The 17983-nt window shown below is 41.7% G+C and overlaps 1 protein-coding gene across 1 annotated transcript in view; it reads left to right on the top strand.

Moving 5' to 3' along the window:
* The window catches only part of acaa2 (acetyl-CoA acyltransferase 2), a 60103-nt gene extending 48493 nt beyond the window's left edge, over positions 1 to 11610 (top strand). Inside the window, exons 8-10 of the mRNA XM_069923883.1 lie at positions 3823 to 3893; positions 4681 to 4835; positions 9547 to 11610. Coding sequence (XP_069779984.1) covers positions 3823 to 3893; positions 4681 to 4835; positions 9547 to 9631 — 311 coding nt within the window. The 3' untranslated portion in view covers positions 9632 to 11610. The remainder of the gene's footprint in view (positions 1 to 3822; positions 3894 to 4680; positions 4836 to 9546) is intronic.
* The last annotated feature ends 6373 nt before the right edge of the window (positions 11611 to 17983 follow it).

Genomic DNA, 17983 nt, shown 5'->3' with positions numbered 1-17983 from the left:
CAACGGCGTGAAGCAAGGCTGCGTCCTCGCACCAACCCTCTTTACTATTTTCTTCAGCATGATGCTGAAACAAGCCATGAAAGACCTCAACAATGAAGACGCTGTTTACATCTGGTACCGCACGGATGGCAGTCTCTTCAATCTGAGGCGCCTGCAAGCTCACACCAAGACACAAGAGCAACTTGTCCGTGAACTACTCTTTGCAGACGATGCCGCTTTAGTTGCCCATTCAGAGCCAGCTCTCCAGCGCATGACGTCCTGTTTTGCGGAAACTGCCAAAATGTTTGGCCTGGAAGTCGGCCTGAAGAAATCTGAGGTCCTCCATCAGCCAGTTCCCCACCATGACTACCAGCCACCCTACATCTCCATCGGGCACACAGAACTCAAAACAGTCAACCAGTTTACCCTCCTCGGCTGCACCATTTCATCTGATGCAAGGATCGACAACGAGATAGACAACAGACTCGCCAAGGCAAATAGCGCCTTTGGAAGACTATGCAAAAGAGTCTAGAAAAACAATCACCTGAAGAAACACACAAAGATCAGCGTGTACAGAGCCATTGTCATACCCACGCTCCTGTTTGGCTCCGAATCATGGGTCCTCTACCGGCATCACCTACGGCTCCTAGAACGCTTCCATCAGCGCTGTCTCCGCTCCATCCTCAACATTCATTGGAATGACTTCATCACCAACATCGAAGTACTCGAGCTGGCAGAGTCCGCAAGCATCGAATCCACGCTGCTGAAGATCCAACTGCGCTGGGTAGGTCACGTCTCCAGAATGGAGGACCATCGCCTTCCCAAGATCGTGTTATATGGTGAGCTCTCCACTGGCCACCAAGACAGAGGTGCACCAAAGAAGAGGTACAAGGACTGCCTAAAGAAATCTCTTGGTGCCTGCCACATTGACCACCGCCAGTGGGCTGATATCGCCTCCAACCGTGCATCTTGGCGCCTCACAGTTCGGTGGGCAGCAACCTCCTTTGAAGAAGAACGCAGAGCCCACCTCACTAACAAAAGACAAAGGAAGAAAAACCCAATACCCAACCCCAACCAACCAATTTTCCCTTGCAACCACTGCAACCGTGCCTGCCTGTCCCGCATCGGACTTGTCAGTCACCAACGAGCCTGCAGCAGACGTGGACATACCCCTCCATAAATCTTCGTCCGCGAAGCCAAGCCAAAGAGTAGTCTACCTATATTAACTACCGGACTATAAATATTCATTCCTTCGGCTTGTCAATAATAAGCATTTGCCCAGGAGATCTGTGATTTGATGTGAGAAGATACAGAGGAAGAAAATTATAAAATGAAGCTTGCCTAGAACTGACCCTACCTCTAAATTATCTTTCAAATTGATTGAAATAATAAATACTAAGAAGCCCAATCTGTACATTTCAAATCGTCTCTACGTTTCATGGGTCTATCACAGTGGTTCTCAACCTTTTTCTTTCCACTCACGTACCACCTTAAGTATTCCCTATGCCATAGGTGCTCTGTGATTAGTAAGGGATTGCTTAAGGTGGTATGTGGGTGGAAAGAAAAAGTTTGAAAACCACTGTTTTAATCATATCTAATTGACTCGTTATGTACACAGTTTCATAACTCCAAAGGAAAAAGGCCAATGACAATTTTTCTCAAGCAAAATATTTCAGTAACAATTGGGTCTAGAGCAGTTATTCTCAGCCTTCATTTTCCACTCACATACCACCTTAAGCAATCCCTTACAGAGCACCAATGCTAAAGGGATCACTTAATGTGGTATGTGAGTGGAAAGAAAAATGTTGATAACTACTGGCCTAGTCTATTCTAATGGCACCTCCTAAACCCACTACTTGTACCATGAGAAAAGACCCATTGGTACATGGGAACACCATATTTCCCTCCATTTTGCACATCATGTTGGCTTTGAATCTCATTGACACTGGGTTTAAATTCTGGAACACCCTACCAATAGACTGCGGGTGTGTCTTCACCAAAAGAACTGGTGTGTTTCAAGAAGGCAAGTCACCATTGCCTTCTCAAAGGTACAGCAGGGATGGGCAATAAGCACCGGTCTTGCCAGTGACTCAAATCCTGAAAATGAATTTGAAAAAATTCATAAGGGATGGTATGGTATACCGATGAAAGTAAAAACCCTCAATGAGTTTGAGTTTCGCATTATATTCAGAACAGGCCAAAGACTATCGAAAAACATAAAAGCTGCAGGTACTGGAATGTAGAGCAGAAAAATAAATGCTGGAAGAACTCAGCAGGTTGGGCTGCATCCATGGATAAAAATGGTCAGTCTTAAGTTTCAGTTCCATGGATAGAAATGATTCTCCCTTTCTGTCATTGATAAAGCCCTTTCCTGTTAGCTCCTCTAGTTCTCATACATCTGCCCTTACCTCAGATTCCCGCCCCCTCCCCCCCCCCCCGAAATAAAGCAAGGAAGGAGTCACTCGACCTTACTTTCCATTCCACCAGCCTCCACATCTGATACATTAACATCTGGCACTTACACTAACTTCAGTGCAATTTTGCTCCTGCCACATCTTTCCCTCTCCACCTCTATCCATCTTTTTCATCTTTTCTCTTTCTTTCCACCTCTTGAGGCACCTCCTGCTTTAACTGCAGAAATTGCAAAACTTACTCCTACATTTTGTCCCTCACTTCCATCCAGAACTACAAAAAGATCTTCCAGGTGAGACAGAGCTTAACATGCACAACATTCAACGTACTGCATTCAGTGTACCTGATGTGGGTTCCTCTACATCAGTGAGACTAAACACACATTGGGTAATTGCTTTGCCAAACATCTATGCTCTGTTTATGGGTCAAAACTTGAGTTTTCTGTACCCAACCATTCACACAATGACATGTCTGTCCTCAACTTCATCCAATGTCCTGGTGAGATCAAATGTAAACTTGAGGAATAATACATCCTATTCCTCCTGGATAGCTTTAAACTTAACAGGATGAATATTGATTTTTCTAATTTTAGGTAACCTATAACTCCATCTATTTCCAATGTTACCATCTCTTTACTTACTCCTGTACTTATTTTTTTTCTTTCCCTCTCTCTAACTCCTCCCCCCCCTCCCCTGCCATCTTCATGATTTCTACCACCACCATCTTTTCACCTCTCTCACTTTCTGTCCTATTCCTTTTTACCTATGGACCCCTCCCCAGATTCTTTCCCCTTTTATGTATGTAATATCACCCCCTTCCCTCTTGATAAAGGGTTCAGACCTCAAATGATAACTGACAACTTCTAACCATGGATGCTGTCTGACCTGTGAGTTCCTCCAGCAATTTTTTGTCAGGCCAAGAACTGTGTATAGCCTGTCTTCATCTTTGGGACCTTTTGTGTTAACCCCCTATTCAGCTATGGTGAATATAGCTAGGGGAATGCCTCTTGTGAAACCTGGAACGGTAAAACACTGAATGTGGTTTGGCTTGATTCCACAGATACACATTGCTCAGTGAAGATAATGAATATGGTAAATACAAAGAGATGTCAATTTCAAATGTAAAATAGTAATTGTTTTTATCACAGTATAATTGCATTGATAAAATAGTTTTATTTCATTCTCTTATGAAATTTCCATGTTTGACCATGACTTTCTGTGAGCAGAATAGATAAAACTGAGAACTACATATGGAGATCTGTGAATGTGAATTTTTTTTTCCAGCCTGTGGCAAAACAGGTTGATAGTCTAATATTCTTTCCTGTAGTGTTACATTGGTCATTGAAAAAAGAATGGGCAATTTAGTGGCAAAAGGCAAGACCTTCCAAAACTTCCCCCTTTATTAATTAGCTCTATTATCTATCTCTGACAGGCCCTGTGCCAGCTATCAGTGGGGTCCTGAAGAAAGCAGGATTATCCTTGAAGGACATGGATCTGGTTGAGGTCTGTAAAAATATTATGCATTTTTTGATCACCCACAAACTAGCTGAATGTTGGAGTAGGTTTGAGGGTGAAACAACCTAGTCGTGTCACTGATTGCTTTTTTAAATCTTTATTTTTGACTACTTGCATTCCTGTTGGTGGTAACTTCTTCTTGGGTTTGCTTTACTCTACTTCACAAGCCATAACAGTGAATGTGAATGGAGTGTTCGACAGTGAGTATTGGTCCTATTGTCCCAGAGCATTCACAAACCCACTTTTCAAGAAAAGTTACTGAATCATTCGCAAATTTCCTAATCGACTTGCCCTTGTCTTAACTAAGGAGGACTGAGACAAATTATAGTTATTCTGTCCTGCTGTTATTATGTAATTCCGACTCTATCAGGGGTTAGAGCTAGGTTGGGAATTTTAGGCCAAGGCACAGCAATTCACTGCCTTAATAAATGAACAGCGAATGATAACATTTTACTTTATTCAAGACCTTTTATTTCGGTCTAAGGTTAACATAGCGGTTAGTGGGATGCTATTACTGCCCCATGACCAGGGTTCGAATCCAATGCTGGTTGTAAGGAATTTGTATGCTCTCCCAATGTTTTGTGGGTTTCCCCCAGGTGCTCCTGTTTCCTTCCATCATCAAAAGACAAACAGGGTTATAGATTAATTGAGGTGTAATTGGGCAGCATGGGTTTAAATGGCCAAAATTGGCTTCTACTGGGCTGTTAATAAAATTTAACAAAAAATAAATAAACTTGATGTTGTCATTGATTATGGTGTATCTTTTCTCAAAAAGGTAAATGAAGCATTTGCTCCTCAGTATTTGTCTGTACAGAAGGTTCTAAAATTGGATCCTGCAAATACCAATGTAAATGGAGGTGCTATAGCATTAGGCCACCCACTAGGGGCATCAGGAACCAGGATAACAGCACATCTAGTTCATGAGCTAAGGTATGTTAAACATATCTATGTGTCTGTCTGTCTGCTGGCTAAATCAACTAAAGGTATGATTTTTTTATTTATGAACATTCAAAATTAGCTGACAAGTTATTGAAGTTTTAATGCATTGAACAATGACCAGGATATGTGATAAGGAGGGATTCTGATACTTCTACATAGGGGTGCATTTTCAGAAATTAAAAAAATGTGCTATTTTGAGTTGGTAACCAGGAAAGTTGACGAAGGAAAGCCTGTGGATATTGTCTGCATGAACTTTAGTAAGATCTTTGACAAAGTCCTGCATGAGAGGTTACCCAGGAAGGTTCAGACGCTAGGTATTCATGGTGAAATAGTGAACTGGATTCGACAATGGCTGGACAATAGAAGCCAGAGAGTAGTGGTGGATGATTGCTTCTCAGACTGGAAGCTTGTGACGAGTGGTGGGCCTGACGGATGGTTGCTGGAACCATTGTTGTTTGTTATTTATATCAATGATCTGAATGATATGAGGGGTATTGACAGGGTACCGTAAATATGCGTGTATAATGCATTTTGTGTATAATCTGACCCCTTCCCCATTTTTGAGGGGAAAAAGGGGGGGAAATTTTACCCCTGTGAATAATATGACCTCCCCTCCCCTTGCCCTCCCGAGTTGCGCTGGCATCTCTTTCCCCTCACCTGCCTGAGTCCAGCTGGCGTCTCTCCCACCTCGCCCAACCGACGGTGGCTGGTGACTCTCTCCCCCCTCGCCCTCCCGATTCGTGCTGGTGTCTCTCTCCTCCCCTCGCCCGCCTGATTCGCGCTGCCATCTCTTCCCCCCCCTCACCCACCCGATTCACGCTGTTGTCTCTCTCCCCACCTGCCCACCTGCCTGAGTCGCACTGCTGTCTCTCTCCCCGCCCGCCCAAGTCACGTTTCCGTCTCTCCCCCCTCACCCCCAAGTCACGCTACCGTCGATGTAGGCAGCTGCTGATAATCTTACTTATCATTAAACCTGGAAGGAAAAATTTTTTAAATTATAACTTCTTGTATAATGTGACCCCCCCCCCCCTTACTTTGGGCTCAAATTTCGGTTCAAAATTTTTTGCATTGTACTCAAATATTTATGGTAAATGTAGATGGGCTTTTTCCTCTGAGGGTACATGGGTTAAGAGTGAAAGGGAAAAAGTTTAGAGGGAACATGAAGGGGAACTTCTTCACACAGAGAGTGGTGGAAGTGTGAAACGAGCTGCCAGCTGAAGTGGTGATCAGCAAGTTTGCAGAAGACACTAAGATTGAAGGCATTGTGGAGAGAAAAGAGGGTTTTCAATGCTTGCAGAGGAATCTGGACCAGCTGGAAAAATGGGCTGAAAAATGGCAGATGGAATTTAATGCAGACAAGACAGGACATACACAGTCATTGGTAGGGCTCTGAGGAGTGTGATAGAACAGAGGGATCTTGGAATAATTCCCTGAACGTGGCATCACAGGTGGATAGGGTTGTAAAGGGAGCTTTTGGCATATTGGCCTTCATAAATCAAAATATTGAGTACAGGATTTGGGATGTTATGGTAAAGTTGTACAAGACATTGGTGAGGCCAAATTTGGAGCATTGTGTGCAGTTTTGGTCACCTAACTGCAGGAAAGATGTTCATAAGATAGAAAAGAGTGCAGAGAAGATTTACTAGGATGTTGCCAGGACTTCAGGAACTGAGTTATAGGGAAAGGTTAAACAGGTTAGGAGTTTTTTTTCCCTGGAGTTTAGAAGAATGAGGGGAGATTTGATAGAGGTATTTAAAATTGTGAGGGGGATAGACAGGGTGAATGTAGATGGGCTTTTTCCACTGAGGGTAGGTGAGATACAAACCAGAGGACATAGGATAAGAGTGAAAGGGGAAAAGTTTAGGGGGAGCATGAAGGGGAGCTTCTTCACACAGAGAGTGGTGGGATGAGCTGTCCAGCTAAAGTGGTGAATGAGGGCTCAATTTAACATTTAAGAAGAATTTGGACAGGTACATGGATGGAAGATGTATGGAGGTCTGTGAATTGGGTGCAGGTCAGTGGGGCTAGGCAAAAAAAAGGGGCCTGTTTCTGTATTGTAATGTTCTATGGTTCTATGTTCTACAAGAAATAATTATTCATAATTCAGAACAAGATTGTGCAGGCTCTATAAGCTATGACACTCTCAGGAAAACAATGTAGTTCAAGTATAACTAATTTTCATAAATTACAACAAACAGTGTTATCAGGTATTTTCTCTGCTTTTCTATTCCCAAATTTTCACATTATATGAGATTGGCAGCAAATTTAATGGAAAAAGTTGGCCTAGTGGAATGAGGATCCTTTCAGCTAGCAGGCAAATCACAGTGTAAACCACTTTCTCTGCAAATGATCCCTTGAACACAATTCCAAATTCGGGTTAAGAACTCCCTTTTTTGAAAATATATATAATTTTTTGAAAATATTTAAAATTCAAAGACTATTTTGAGGATAGTTACATTCTAAAATTGAAAGGGGCACCTGACACCAGTCATTAAGATAATTTACAGGTTTAGTCTGGGTATTTAAGGAGTGAATATTAATGCATTTTGGAAACATAGTCTGGGTATGCTAGTCTGATGAAAAATTTTGCCTGAAAATATTGTTCTTAATGTTGATTCGGTATCATGTTACCCATATATCATTTGTATATGTTTTTAAGAGAGTAAACAATGATTTTTCCAATTCTTTTGTTCTTGAACTAAACTAATCGTATTGCTGTCCAGGGCCCTAAAATTGTACACACTCATTGTGTGATTATAACATAAATGCTCATGTGTATACAGAATTTTGAATACAGAAAAGAAGATCTCAAGGCACCCCAAAAGTCTGTATGGGGGGAAAGTGACAAAATATAGTCAAAATAATGATTTATTGGTGAATTTTAAAGGAGAAGAGGAAGTTAGGAATGGGGAATCTTTAAAGAGGGTGTAATGCAGATTGATTGTTATTCTGCCCAGTATAACGGCTAGAAGACTACCCCCAGGCAAACTCCTCCCGGCCAAAGAGGAGTTCAGGCTCATGGAAGAGCTCAGGATCGTCTGCAGGTCCATCAGCCTCTGGGCCTCACCACTACACATGCTGCCAAAGACAGCCGGGGGTTGGCGGCCATGTGGGGTCTATAGACAGCTAAATGAAGCCACCATGTCAGATCGCTACCCCCATTACACATTCAAGACTTTGCAGCCAACCTACATGGAGCCTGCATCTTCTTAAAAGTTGACCTGGTACGTAGCCACCATCAAACCCCGGTGCAGTCAGAGGACATCCAGAAAACTGCTTTGGCCTATTTGAGTTTCTTTGGATGCCTTTTTGGGCTTAAAAAAAACACATAGTACAGACTTTTCAGCACCTAATGGATGCAGTGGGCCAGGATTTGGATTTTTTTTACCAGGTCAAAATATGACATTTAAGAGCATGGCAGATAGAATAAAATATAAAGAAATATGAGGTTATTCAGTACAAGGACTGCCTAAAGAAATCTCTTGGTGCCTGCCACATTGACCACCGCCAGTGGGCTGATATCGCCTCAAACCGTGCATCTTGGCGCCTCACAGTTTGGCGGGCAGCAACCTCCTTTGAAGAAGACCGCAGAGCCTACCTCACTGACAAAAGGCAAAGGAGGAAAAACCCAACACCCAACCCCAACCCACCAATTTTCCCCTGCAACCGCTGCAATCGTGTCTGCCTGTCCCGCATCGGACTTGTCAGCCACAAACGAGCCTGCAGCTGACGTGGACTTTTTACCCCCTCCATAAATCTTCGTCCGCGAAGCCAAGCCAAAGAAGAATAAACAAAAGAGCCAATTTTTTTTAATGGTAATAGATTGAGAAAAAAAAACATAGACAACCTTCCAGGTGATGCAATTAGAAATGTAAATAGTATGCATGCCTTTATTATGAGTTTAGCATAAATATTTCATACTGAATTTTTATAATGCCTTGATATGGCCACTCCTGAAGTTCAGTTTTGGTCTCTCACAAAAGATATCGTTGCTTTCGAGGGAGTTCAAGAAAAATTATTAGACTGATTCATAGGGTTTGCTCACGAAAGTGAGGTTAAGAAGAATTGACCAGTATACAGTAGAACTTAAAAGAGTGAAAGGCCATTTTATTAAAACTTTTAAAGTTCTTACAGGGGCCAATAGGCAGATGCAGGAACGATGGTTCCTAACTGAGGTGTCCAGGATCAGGGGGCACAATTTATGACTAAAATTTATACTGATCAAAATTAGAGAAATTTTTTCATGGATGATATAACTTTGAAATTCTCTAACAGAGAGGTCATCCATTTTGAATTATTCAAAATTCCTGGATTTTGGGAAAATGTTAATAATGCAAAAATAATGGAGCTGGTGAAAGATCTAACATGATCTTAATGAATGGTGAGCAGATATGCAGGACGAGGTGGTCTCGTCCTTGTCGTAATTCTAATGTTATGTTCTCCATTTTATATTTGGTCGGAAAGCATTTCTTCATATGAAGGATAGTGAAGATGTTGAGAATAAGTCAGTTGAAAAGTTCCATACTGAAGATGATGAGTTTTGTTGGAAAAGGCTTTTAAAAACAATGGTGGTAGAGATAGAGAGAATCTACAAGTAAGTCATGATCTAATTGGATGACTGAAGGGGCAAAAGTGGTGCAGTATGAAAAAAGTTGTTGATGAGATTTTTTTTGAATGTGTCATTCTATTTTTGTTCTTTCAGACGGCGGGGAGGTAAATATGCAGTGGGTTCGGCTTGCATCGGAGGTGGCCAAGGGATTGCTCTTGTGATTGAGAATATGAAGTAAAATGGCACAAAGAATGTTCCACTACAAGATCAAAACCACTTTATTGGGTGGTCATTGGCCCCCTTTGTTTTGGAGCAATACCCTATCACGATTCAAGAATACCAAAAGCTGCTAATCATACTTATATCCATGGCAAAATATGTTTTTGTTTTTTCAATGATCTAAAATCAACATTTCCCTTATCCCTTGATGTTGAAAAGTATATCTTCTCCATCTGCCATGTGTATAGGGTTCCAGATCACAGAATGTTGGATAGCAAAAGCCAAGATTTTAAGATGATTGAGAGAAATCCTTCACTTTGCCAAAGTATTCAAAAGACTGGGACTCAGACTTAAAAATAAAAAAAGGAACGAGCAAGGGGAGAATTTGATGAGGCATGAGACAGAGGTTACCAGGAAATGTTGATGTTAAATCTTTAAAGAATTTAAGAAATAAATATAATTTCATGTTCAGAGAAAGATTGCAAAATATGCTTGAGGTTAACTGCAGTTGGAATAAAGAAATGGTAACATTTTATACACAATTATAAAACTGAATGTGTTTGTATGTTCAGTACTTTCGCTTCTTGTTCCTTCTCTGTAACCGGATGCTGTTTCAGCTTTTCCAACAAGAATTGGCTAAGGTTGACACTGAAACTAAAATGCATGATCATCCACTAAGGGATGCCAACATTGTGATAACTAAACCTCCATAGTTTTCTTTCAAAGCACAATAAATGGTGTGAAAGCTGCTAATAATAATAATAACTGGATTAATATCTCACTTCTCATCCATAGAGCATTTTATTTAGTATTGAAAATATTTTTTTCTTTTCTAACTTTCCCAAAATGATCACATCAGATAAAGGTCCATTATTGCCATGTAGAATATAACATACATGAAATTTTTTAACTTTTGTATACTGTAAGGGAGACAGAGAAAATGTTTTTTGGGTAGGTCGTGCTTAAATATATCTTTAAACAGTTATTTTGAGGGTGGTATTTTCTTTTCAGAGGCCCAGAATTTCTTGTGACACCTCTTTCTTTAAGTCTTGAGAGAGACTTTTTGAAAGCACAAGTATCAAAAGAGAATTGCAAATTTGGGTTATGGCAAGTTGGTCATGGAAATCTCCAGTAATTAATCACATTTTCTTTTATTAATTATATTTCTGTGTGTTTTTATCAAAGTTGTTTCCTAGAAAGCACTTGCATATGATATCACATCATTTCCAAATGCCAGTTCAGGCAAGAAATACAAATTTTCATCCAAAGAGAGACAAAAGGGCTAAAACATTTGAGATTGCATTATACTCGAAATACATGGAGCATGTTCATGATACAGCACCATTAATTCTAAAATATCAGTTATGGATATAGAGGAGCAATCTGTGTTCTTTGATGTGCAAGAAAACCATGGATTAGAATTGTGAATGATTAAATCGATCCCACAATTTTTATGTAAACTAACATGTTACTGTACTAATTGAGATACAACAATTAATGCTGTTCTCTACATTTATCTCCAAAAAAAAGTCTTGTTACATCTCTCCTGAATTACAGTATTTTCATCCTGTCTAAAATTATCTCTACCTACTGAAGGTAGTTCTACTGAACTCTATTAATGTTTATTGGAGGAATTTTCTTTTAAAATGGCCTATTCGAGACAAAATAGGGCAGGGGCATCTGATAGCAAAATATTAACTAATAGACACAAGAAAAATTACATCATTGCTTCTTTTGTGCCAGAAATTGTGTATCAGAGATGTATTACTTGCACCTGAGACTTGCGAATATAACTACATGCAATCTTTAATTATATTAGGATTTATCAGAATGACTTCTACTAAAAGCAAAAATGAACCGTGCCTAATAAAAGTTGATCTCTTCAAGAAGCTGCAACAGAAAATAAGTTACTAAAGGTTTTGTTGCACTTTTGCCTTGTGATTGTGTTTTGATTTTGTCTTGCATCGTGATTAGAATAAAATGTCACTGCTACTTTTATTGTTTTATCCTCTGTCCTGCAATTTTTTGGATGTTTTGCTCCTTACAGTGTACTTTACCAGCAAAGAGGTGATCTATTCTTTGAATCCTGCCACTGATGTTCAGCAGCTGCTATGTGTAAGGTTAGATTTTCTTTTGAGGGGGTAATACTTCCTAACACCTTGATCAATTTTAAAAGTTTGGTTTTGGCCAAACGTGGATACAATCACCTTCTGTCCCAGATGAAATGAAACACAAAAGTTTTGATTGTAGTACAAACACGAGAATGCTGGAGAAACTCAGCAGGTCTCGCAAGATCCAGAGGAAATAAAGATATAAGACCAGCGTTTTGGGCCTGACTCCTCCTTCAGGGGGTAATCTTATACCTGGCAAAGGGCCCAGGCCTGAAACGTTGATTACTTTCACTTTCTTTGGATGGTGGTGACCTGCTTATTTTTACCAGCACATTTGTGTATTTCAATCTGCCTAGCCTGCTTCATGGCTTACAACAAGCTGTTTTTTTTTTTGCTCCATGGAGTCCATGGTTAAAAAAAAACTTGCCTCTCTGACCTGGGAGGTCATGTGTTCACCAACAGTGCCATTACCTGACAATATTGAAAGTTACCTAGGTATGTCCTGTTCATGAAAACCAAGACAATTCCAGTCCAGTTCATTGTCTACTCAGGGATGAGTAATAAAACTTTATAGCAAAACTTTATAGCAATTATCCGATACTGAAAACATCTGTGCTGTTACTTCAATTCCAAGTTGAAGTACTATCTTGCAGGTAAGGTGTCAAGCCCAATACCTCAGCAGAGATAAAGGTAAAAGTTCCTGTATGAAAGGAGAGCCGGGGAGTTCACCCAGCATCTAAGTTCAGCAACTCTCCACTAATCGAGAAACAAAAGCACCTGCAGATGCTGGAATCTTGAGCAAACTAAGAATTACTGGAGGAACTCAGCAGGTCAGGCAGTATCCATGGGTAGAAATGGTCAGCTTTTCAGGTCAGCATCCTTTACGAATACTAGGATGATTAAGATAAAGGTGAAATACATATAGAAAGGAGGCAGGGAGCTAGGGGAGTGGCCCTGAGATGAAAGGGTGCAGGACAGAAGGTGTGAGAGAGTTGGAGAGGAAAAGCACAAGAAAGGTTGGTGGGGGGGGGGGGGGTGGTGGAACAGCTGAAGAGAGGAAACAGAAGGTAAGAAGGGATGGGAACAGTGAAGCCATGTGAGCATTACCTAAAATTTGAAAAATCATTGTTCACGCCATTAGATTTAAGGCTGTTCAGGAAGAATATAATCATATTTACGTTTGACCTTATGCTGACAATGGATGAGCCTGAGAACAAATAGATATTTGTAGGAACGGTTTCGAGGAGTTAAAATGGCTACAGGAAGCTCAGGTTTAGTACAATGAACTGAGCGTGGAATATCAGTACATTTGGTTTCACTGAGGTAGCGGAGGCCACATTGAATGCAGTAGATTAGGTTGGACGATGTGCATGTAAAGCTGTGCCTCACCTGGAAGGTCTATTTGTGGCCCTGGATGGAGATTTCTCATTGATGCTGCCTGATCCACTGAGTACCTCCAGCAGTGATCTCCTTGGTACTTGTTCAATCAGATAACAATAAACTTGGCATAATACACAGTATATAATAATCTCTTTCTCTTTTCTCTCTTTGGCTTGGCTTCGCAGACAAAGATTTATGGAGGGGTAAATGTCCACGTCAGCTGCATGCTCGTTTGTGGCTGACAAGTCTGATGCGGGACAGGCAGACACGGTTGCAGCGGTTGCAGGGGAAAATTGGTTGGTTGGGGTTGGGTGTTGGGTTTTTCCTCCTTTGTCCTTTGTCAGTGAGGTGGGCTCTGTGGTCTTCTTCAAAGGAGGTTGCTGCCCGCCGAACTGTGAGGTGCCAAGATGCACGGTTTGAGGCAATATCAGCCCACTGGCGGTAGTCAATGTGGCAGGCACCAAGAGATTTCTTTAGGCAGTCCTTGTACCTCTTCTTTGGTGCACCTCTGTCACGGTGGCCAGTGGAGAGCTCGCCATAGAACACGATCTTGGGAAGGCGATGGTCCTCCATTCTGGAGATGTGACCTACCCAGCGCAGTTGGATCTTCATCAGCGTGGATTCGATGCTGTTGGCCTCTGCCATCTCGAGTACTTCGATGTTAGGGATGAAGTCGCTCCAATGAATGTTAAGGATGGAGCGGAGGCAACGCTGGTGGAAGCGTTCTAGGAGCCGTAGGAGATGCCGGTAGAGGACCCATGATTCGGAGCCAAACAGGAGTGTGGGTATGACAACGGCTCTGTATACGCTAATCTTTGTGAGGTTTTTCAGTTGGTTGTTTTTCCAGACTCTCTTGTGTAGTCTTCCAAAGGCACTATTTGCCTTGGCGAGTCTGTTGTCTATCTCGTTGTCGATCCTTGCATCCGATGAAATGGTGCAGCTGAGATAGGTAAACTGGTTGACCGTTTTGAGTTTTGTGTGCCTGATGGAGATGTGGGGGGGGGGGGGGGGCTGGTACTCATGGTGGGGAGCTGGCTGATGGAGGACCTCAGTTTTCTTCAGGCTGACTTCCAGGCCAAACATTTTGGCAGTTTCTGCAAAACAGGACGTCAAGCGCTGAAGAGCTGGCTCTGAATGGGCAACTAAAGCGGCATCGTCTGCAAAGAGTAGTTCACGGACAAGTTGCTCTTGTGTCTTGGTGTGAGCTTGCAGGCGCCTCAGATTGAAGAGACTGCCATCCGTGCGGTACCAGATGTAAACAGCGTCTTCATTGTTGAGGTCTTTCATGGCTTGGTTCAGCATCATGCTGAAGAAGATTGAAAAGAGGGTTGGTGCGAGAACGCAGCCTTGCTTCACGCCATTATTAATGGAGAAGGGTTAAATTGCTCAAGACAAAAATTGAGAACAAAGAACATTTATTATACAACAATGCAAAGTTGGGTGCTTTCCCCTTACCCTGAGAATACACACATACACTGGGGCTCACCCAACTTTTATACAGTTTATTTCAGTATAGAAGTACCCTCCCCCTACATTCTTCTGCCTCCTGGATGAGTTTGGCATTAGGCAATCCTGTCTGCCTACGTGCTGTTTCTGTGAACTTGGAGGACCAGGGGGTATCCTGTCGGTGTCCCATCATGTCGTTGTCCTTATTCACACCTTCCTGACTCTCAGGGCTTACTAACTTATATGGAGAACTTGCTAATTCTGTCTAAAAGGCTAGAAGACCCTTATGTTATTCAGACTAACTTTACTTCCTACATTCTAATACCTATCCTTATCCTATTCATACTGGCTGTATTCATTATACATATATCCATACTAGTTTTCTTCATCTTTCATATTTTCATATTAGTTTTACTCATCTCTCACAACATGTATACAAAAAGTTAGCATGTAAAATAAATATATAAATATTTTGGGATGATTTCCTCGGTTACAGGATACTGTTCATCAATCATGCAACCTGCAGCAAGGGGCTATTTCTCAGCCCGGCGGTCCTGATTTTGATGCTCCTGTTATCTTGTCTATAATTATGAAAAATCACCCATGGTTAGAAATCTTTGAGGCTGCAGTGTACATTTCACCCAACATTCAATTTTTGTAACCAGAAATTACCAGCAGGGGTCAGTGGGCAGCAGGAAGAGTTCCTCGGTCTCAGATCCTTACCAAGCTTGACAGCTGAAGCTGAGTTGAAGAAGGTGGCTCATTCCTTTCTCAAGTGCAATCAGCTTTGTCAATTTGCCAGGAACATCCACAACCTAGGAATTATCATTTGAGAAAGCAGCCCAAAACAAATATAAAATGACGGGGATATTTATCTGAACAAATTGATGTTTAATTCCACTTTGCCACTTATTTTAATGTAAATACAAATTGAGCATATGACATATCACAAAGTTTTTTCTGTCTTACCTGCCATTGCAATTAAACCTGTAGCTTACCAACAATATAAGAATGCAAAGAATGTAAAGTTTATTTGATTTATTAAATTCTTCTCATCAATTATACAAGGGACTCACCCCATTGATAATGTAATTCTATGGTATTGCATTACAATTAGTTAACTCATTCATTAGGTTTAACTTTGCAATTTGAAAATGCATTAACTCGTTCATTTTAACTAGTTTAAACAGTTAAAACTTATGCCTGTTATTTTACAATGTGACAAAATTTAAATTATTTTTTTTTAAATTTAGACATACAGGGCAGTAACAATTAACCTACAACACCCATACTTCAATGAGGCACTCAGGACCAAAACGTTGGTCACTGTGTGACCTGCTGAATTCTCCAGCACTCTTGCGTATTGCACTACAATCCTAATGTCTGCAAGCTTTCCTGTTTAACTGCATGATGTTTTAATATCTTGAGCATAATGTAAATGTTTACAGGCAACACTTCAGCATATTCACTCTCCTTTTCATGTCCTTGTTTGTAAGTCTTATTTGCTGTTATAACCTCGAGGCTTATAGAATGGGAGGAGGCCTTTTGATCCACTACGTTCAAACACACAAAATGCTGGAGATACTCAGCAGGTCACAGCATATCTGGATAGAGAAACAGATAATGCTTCAAGTCGAGGCAAAGGTGGAGCACATAGAGGAAAGTCATGCAGTCACAAGGAGTACGTGCACATTGCACAATGCAGAGGTCAGAATGAAGCCTGGGACGTTGGAACTGTGTGGAAGCAGCTGCACGAGCTGCCCTATGATGCTGTCCTTTTTTAGTCTTGAATTTGATTATTCCCTAGACAGCATGCTGAATCCTTTGAATTCTCTGAAACAAGTGAGTGTATTCTTTATTTGTTTGTGGTAAATCAGTGTCATTACAGATCTAAGGTGAGAGGTGGAAAGCAATTGGTGCCTAGAATGCTTCTGGAGACGTGATAGAAGTAGGGCAGCACAGTTTGTGTAGCAGTTAACGCAGCGCCAACGATCAGGACCGAATCTGGGTTGGAGTCCTGTGCCATTTGTAAGGAGTTTGTACATTCTCCCTATGTCTGCTTAGGTTTTCTCTGGGGGCTCCAGTTTCCTCCCACCCTTCAAAAACGTATTGGGTAATGGGGTGTAATTTAGACAGCACAGGCTCGTAGGGCTGAATTGGCCGGTTACAGTGGTGTATGTCTAATTTAAAAATGTAAATATAATAGCAATATTTAAGAGGCATTTCGATTGACACGTGGCAGTCAGGAAATAAAGGGATATAGACTCGTGCAGGCAGATGGGATTACGACTGGGGCATAATTGTCTAGTGAAGGCCACTGCTCACCAGAGAAAGAGTTTTTAATGGTGCAGTGCAGGCCCTTCTATTTTCCCAGGGAATTCACAGCCACTCTGATTACAGTAGTTTATGTTCCTCCTTCTGCAAATGCTGGAGAAGCACTGAGAGGGTGTTAAGGGGGCATCTGTGCTGCCCTGGCAACTCACCCTGATGGTTGTATCATTGTTGCTGGTGACTTCAATCACATTAACTTAAAAAGAGGCCTGGCAAAGTTCCATCAACATGTCAACTTTGCAACCAGAATCTTGGATCTGGTCCTCACAAATACTCCTGGAGCCTACCAGGCTGCCTCCTGCCCCACAATGGATACTCAGTCCACTTATTCATTCTGTTAATCCCTGTTTACAGACCACTAATAAAATGAGTCAAAATCAGTTCACAGGGAGGTCAGAATATGGCCAGGGGAAGCCACTGCACCACTGTAGGACTGCTTTAAAATCACAGACTGGAACAGATTCAGGGAGATGGCCACCTACAAACTGATGAGTATACAAACTCAGTGACTAGCTACACAGGCAGCTGCAGTGAGGATGTTCTGGTGACCAAATGTTACAGGGCAAATCAGAAACCATGGCTAGATACAGAAGTCCATGCATTGCTTAGAGCTCCTGTTGCTGCCTTCAGGACCGACGGCATTAAGACCCGGCAAGGGCACAACTTTCCTGAAGTATCAAAAAGGCAAGGCGTGGGTCTGCATAGAGAATCCACAGACACCTGTACGACATGAGGCACACATGGCAGGGCATGCAAACCATAATTGACTATAAGTCAACCATGCATGCCAATGACTGATCAGCCTCCCTTCCTGAAAGGCTGACTACCTCCTACATCCGTTTTGATGAGAAATACAATGTCACACCAAAAAAAAGCCTCATCTGTCCCTGAAGTACAGGTACCCTGCATAGCCATGGCTGAGGTGAGGAGGATCCTATCCAGGGTGAGCCCTTACAAACCAGAAGAACAACACAATATCAGTTGCAGAAGGACTGTGCAGTCCATCTGACAGGTCCCAACAGATATCTTCCACATCTCAGTGCAGAAGTACACTGGCCCCTCAGGATTCAAGGCAGTCAGCATCATCCAAGAATGACGGTAAC

The sequence above is a fragment of the Narcine bancroftii genome, chromosome 3, assembly GCF_036971445.1.
Source record: "Narcine bancroftii isolate sNarBan1 chromosome 3, sNarBan1.hap1, whole genome shotgun sequence".
NCBI lineage: Eukaryota > Metazoa > Chordata > Chondrichthyes > Torpediniformes > Narcinidae > Narcine > Narcine bancroftii.
This window is presented reverse-complemented; position numbering and strand designations above follow the sequence as displayed.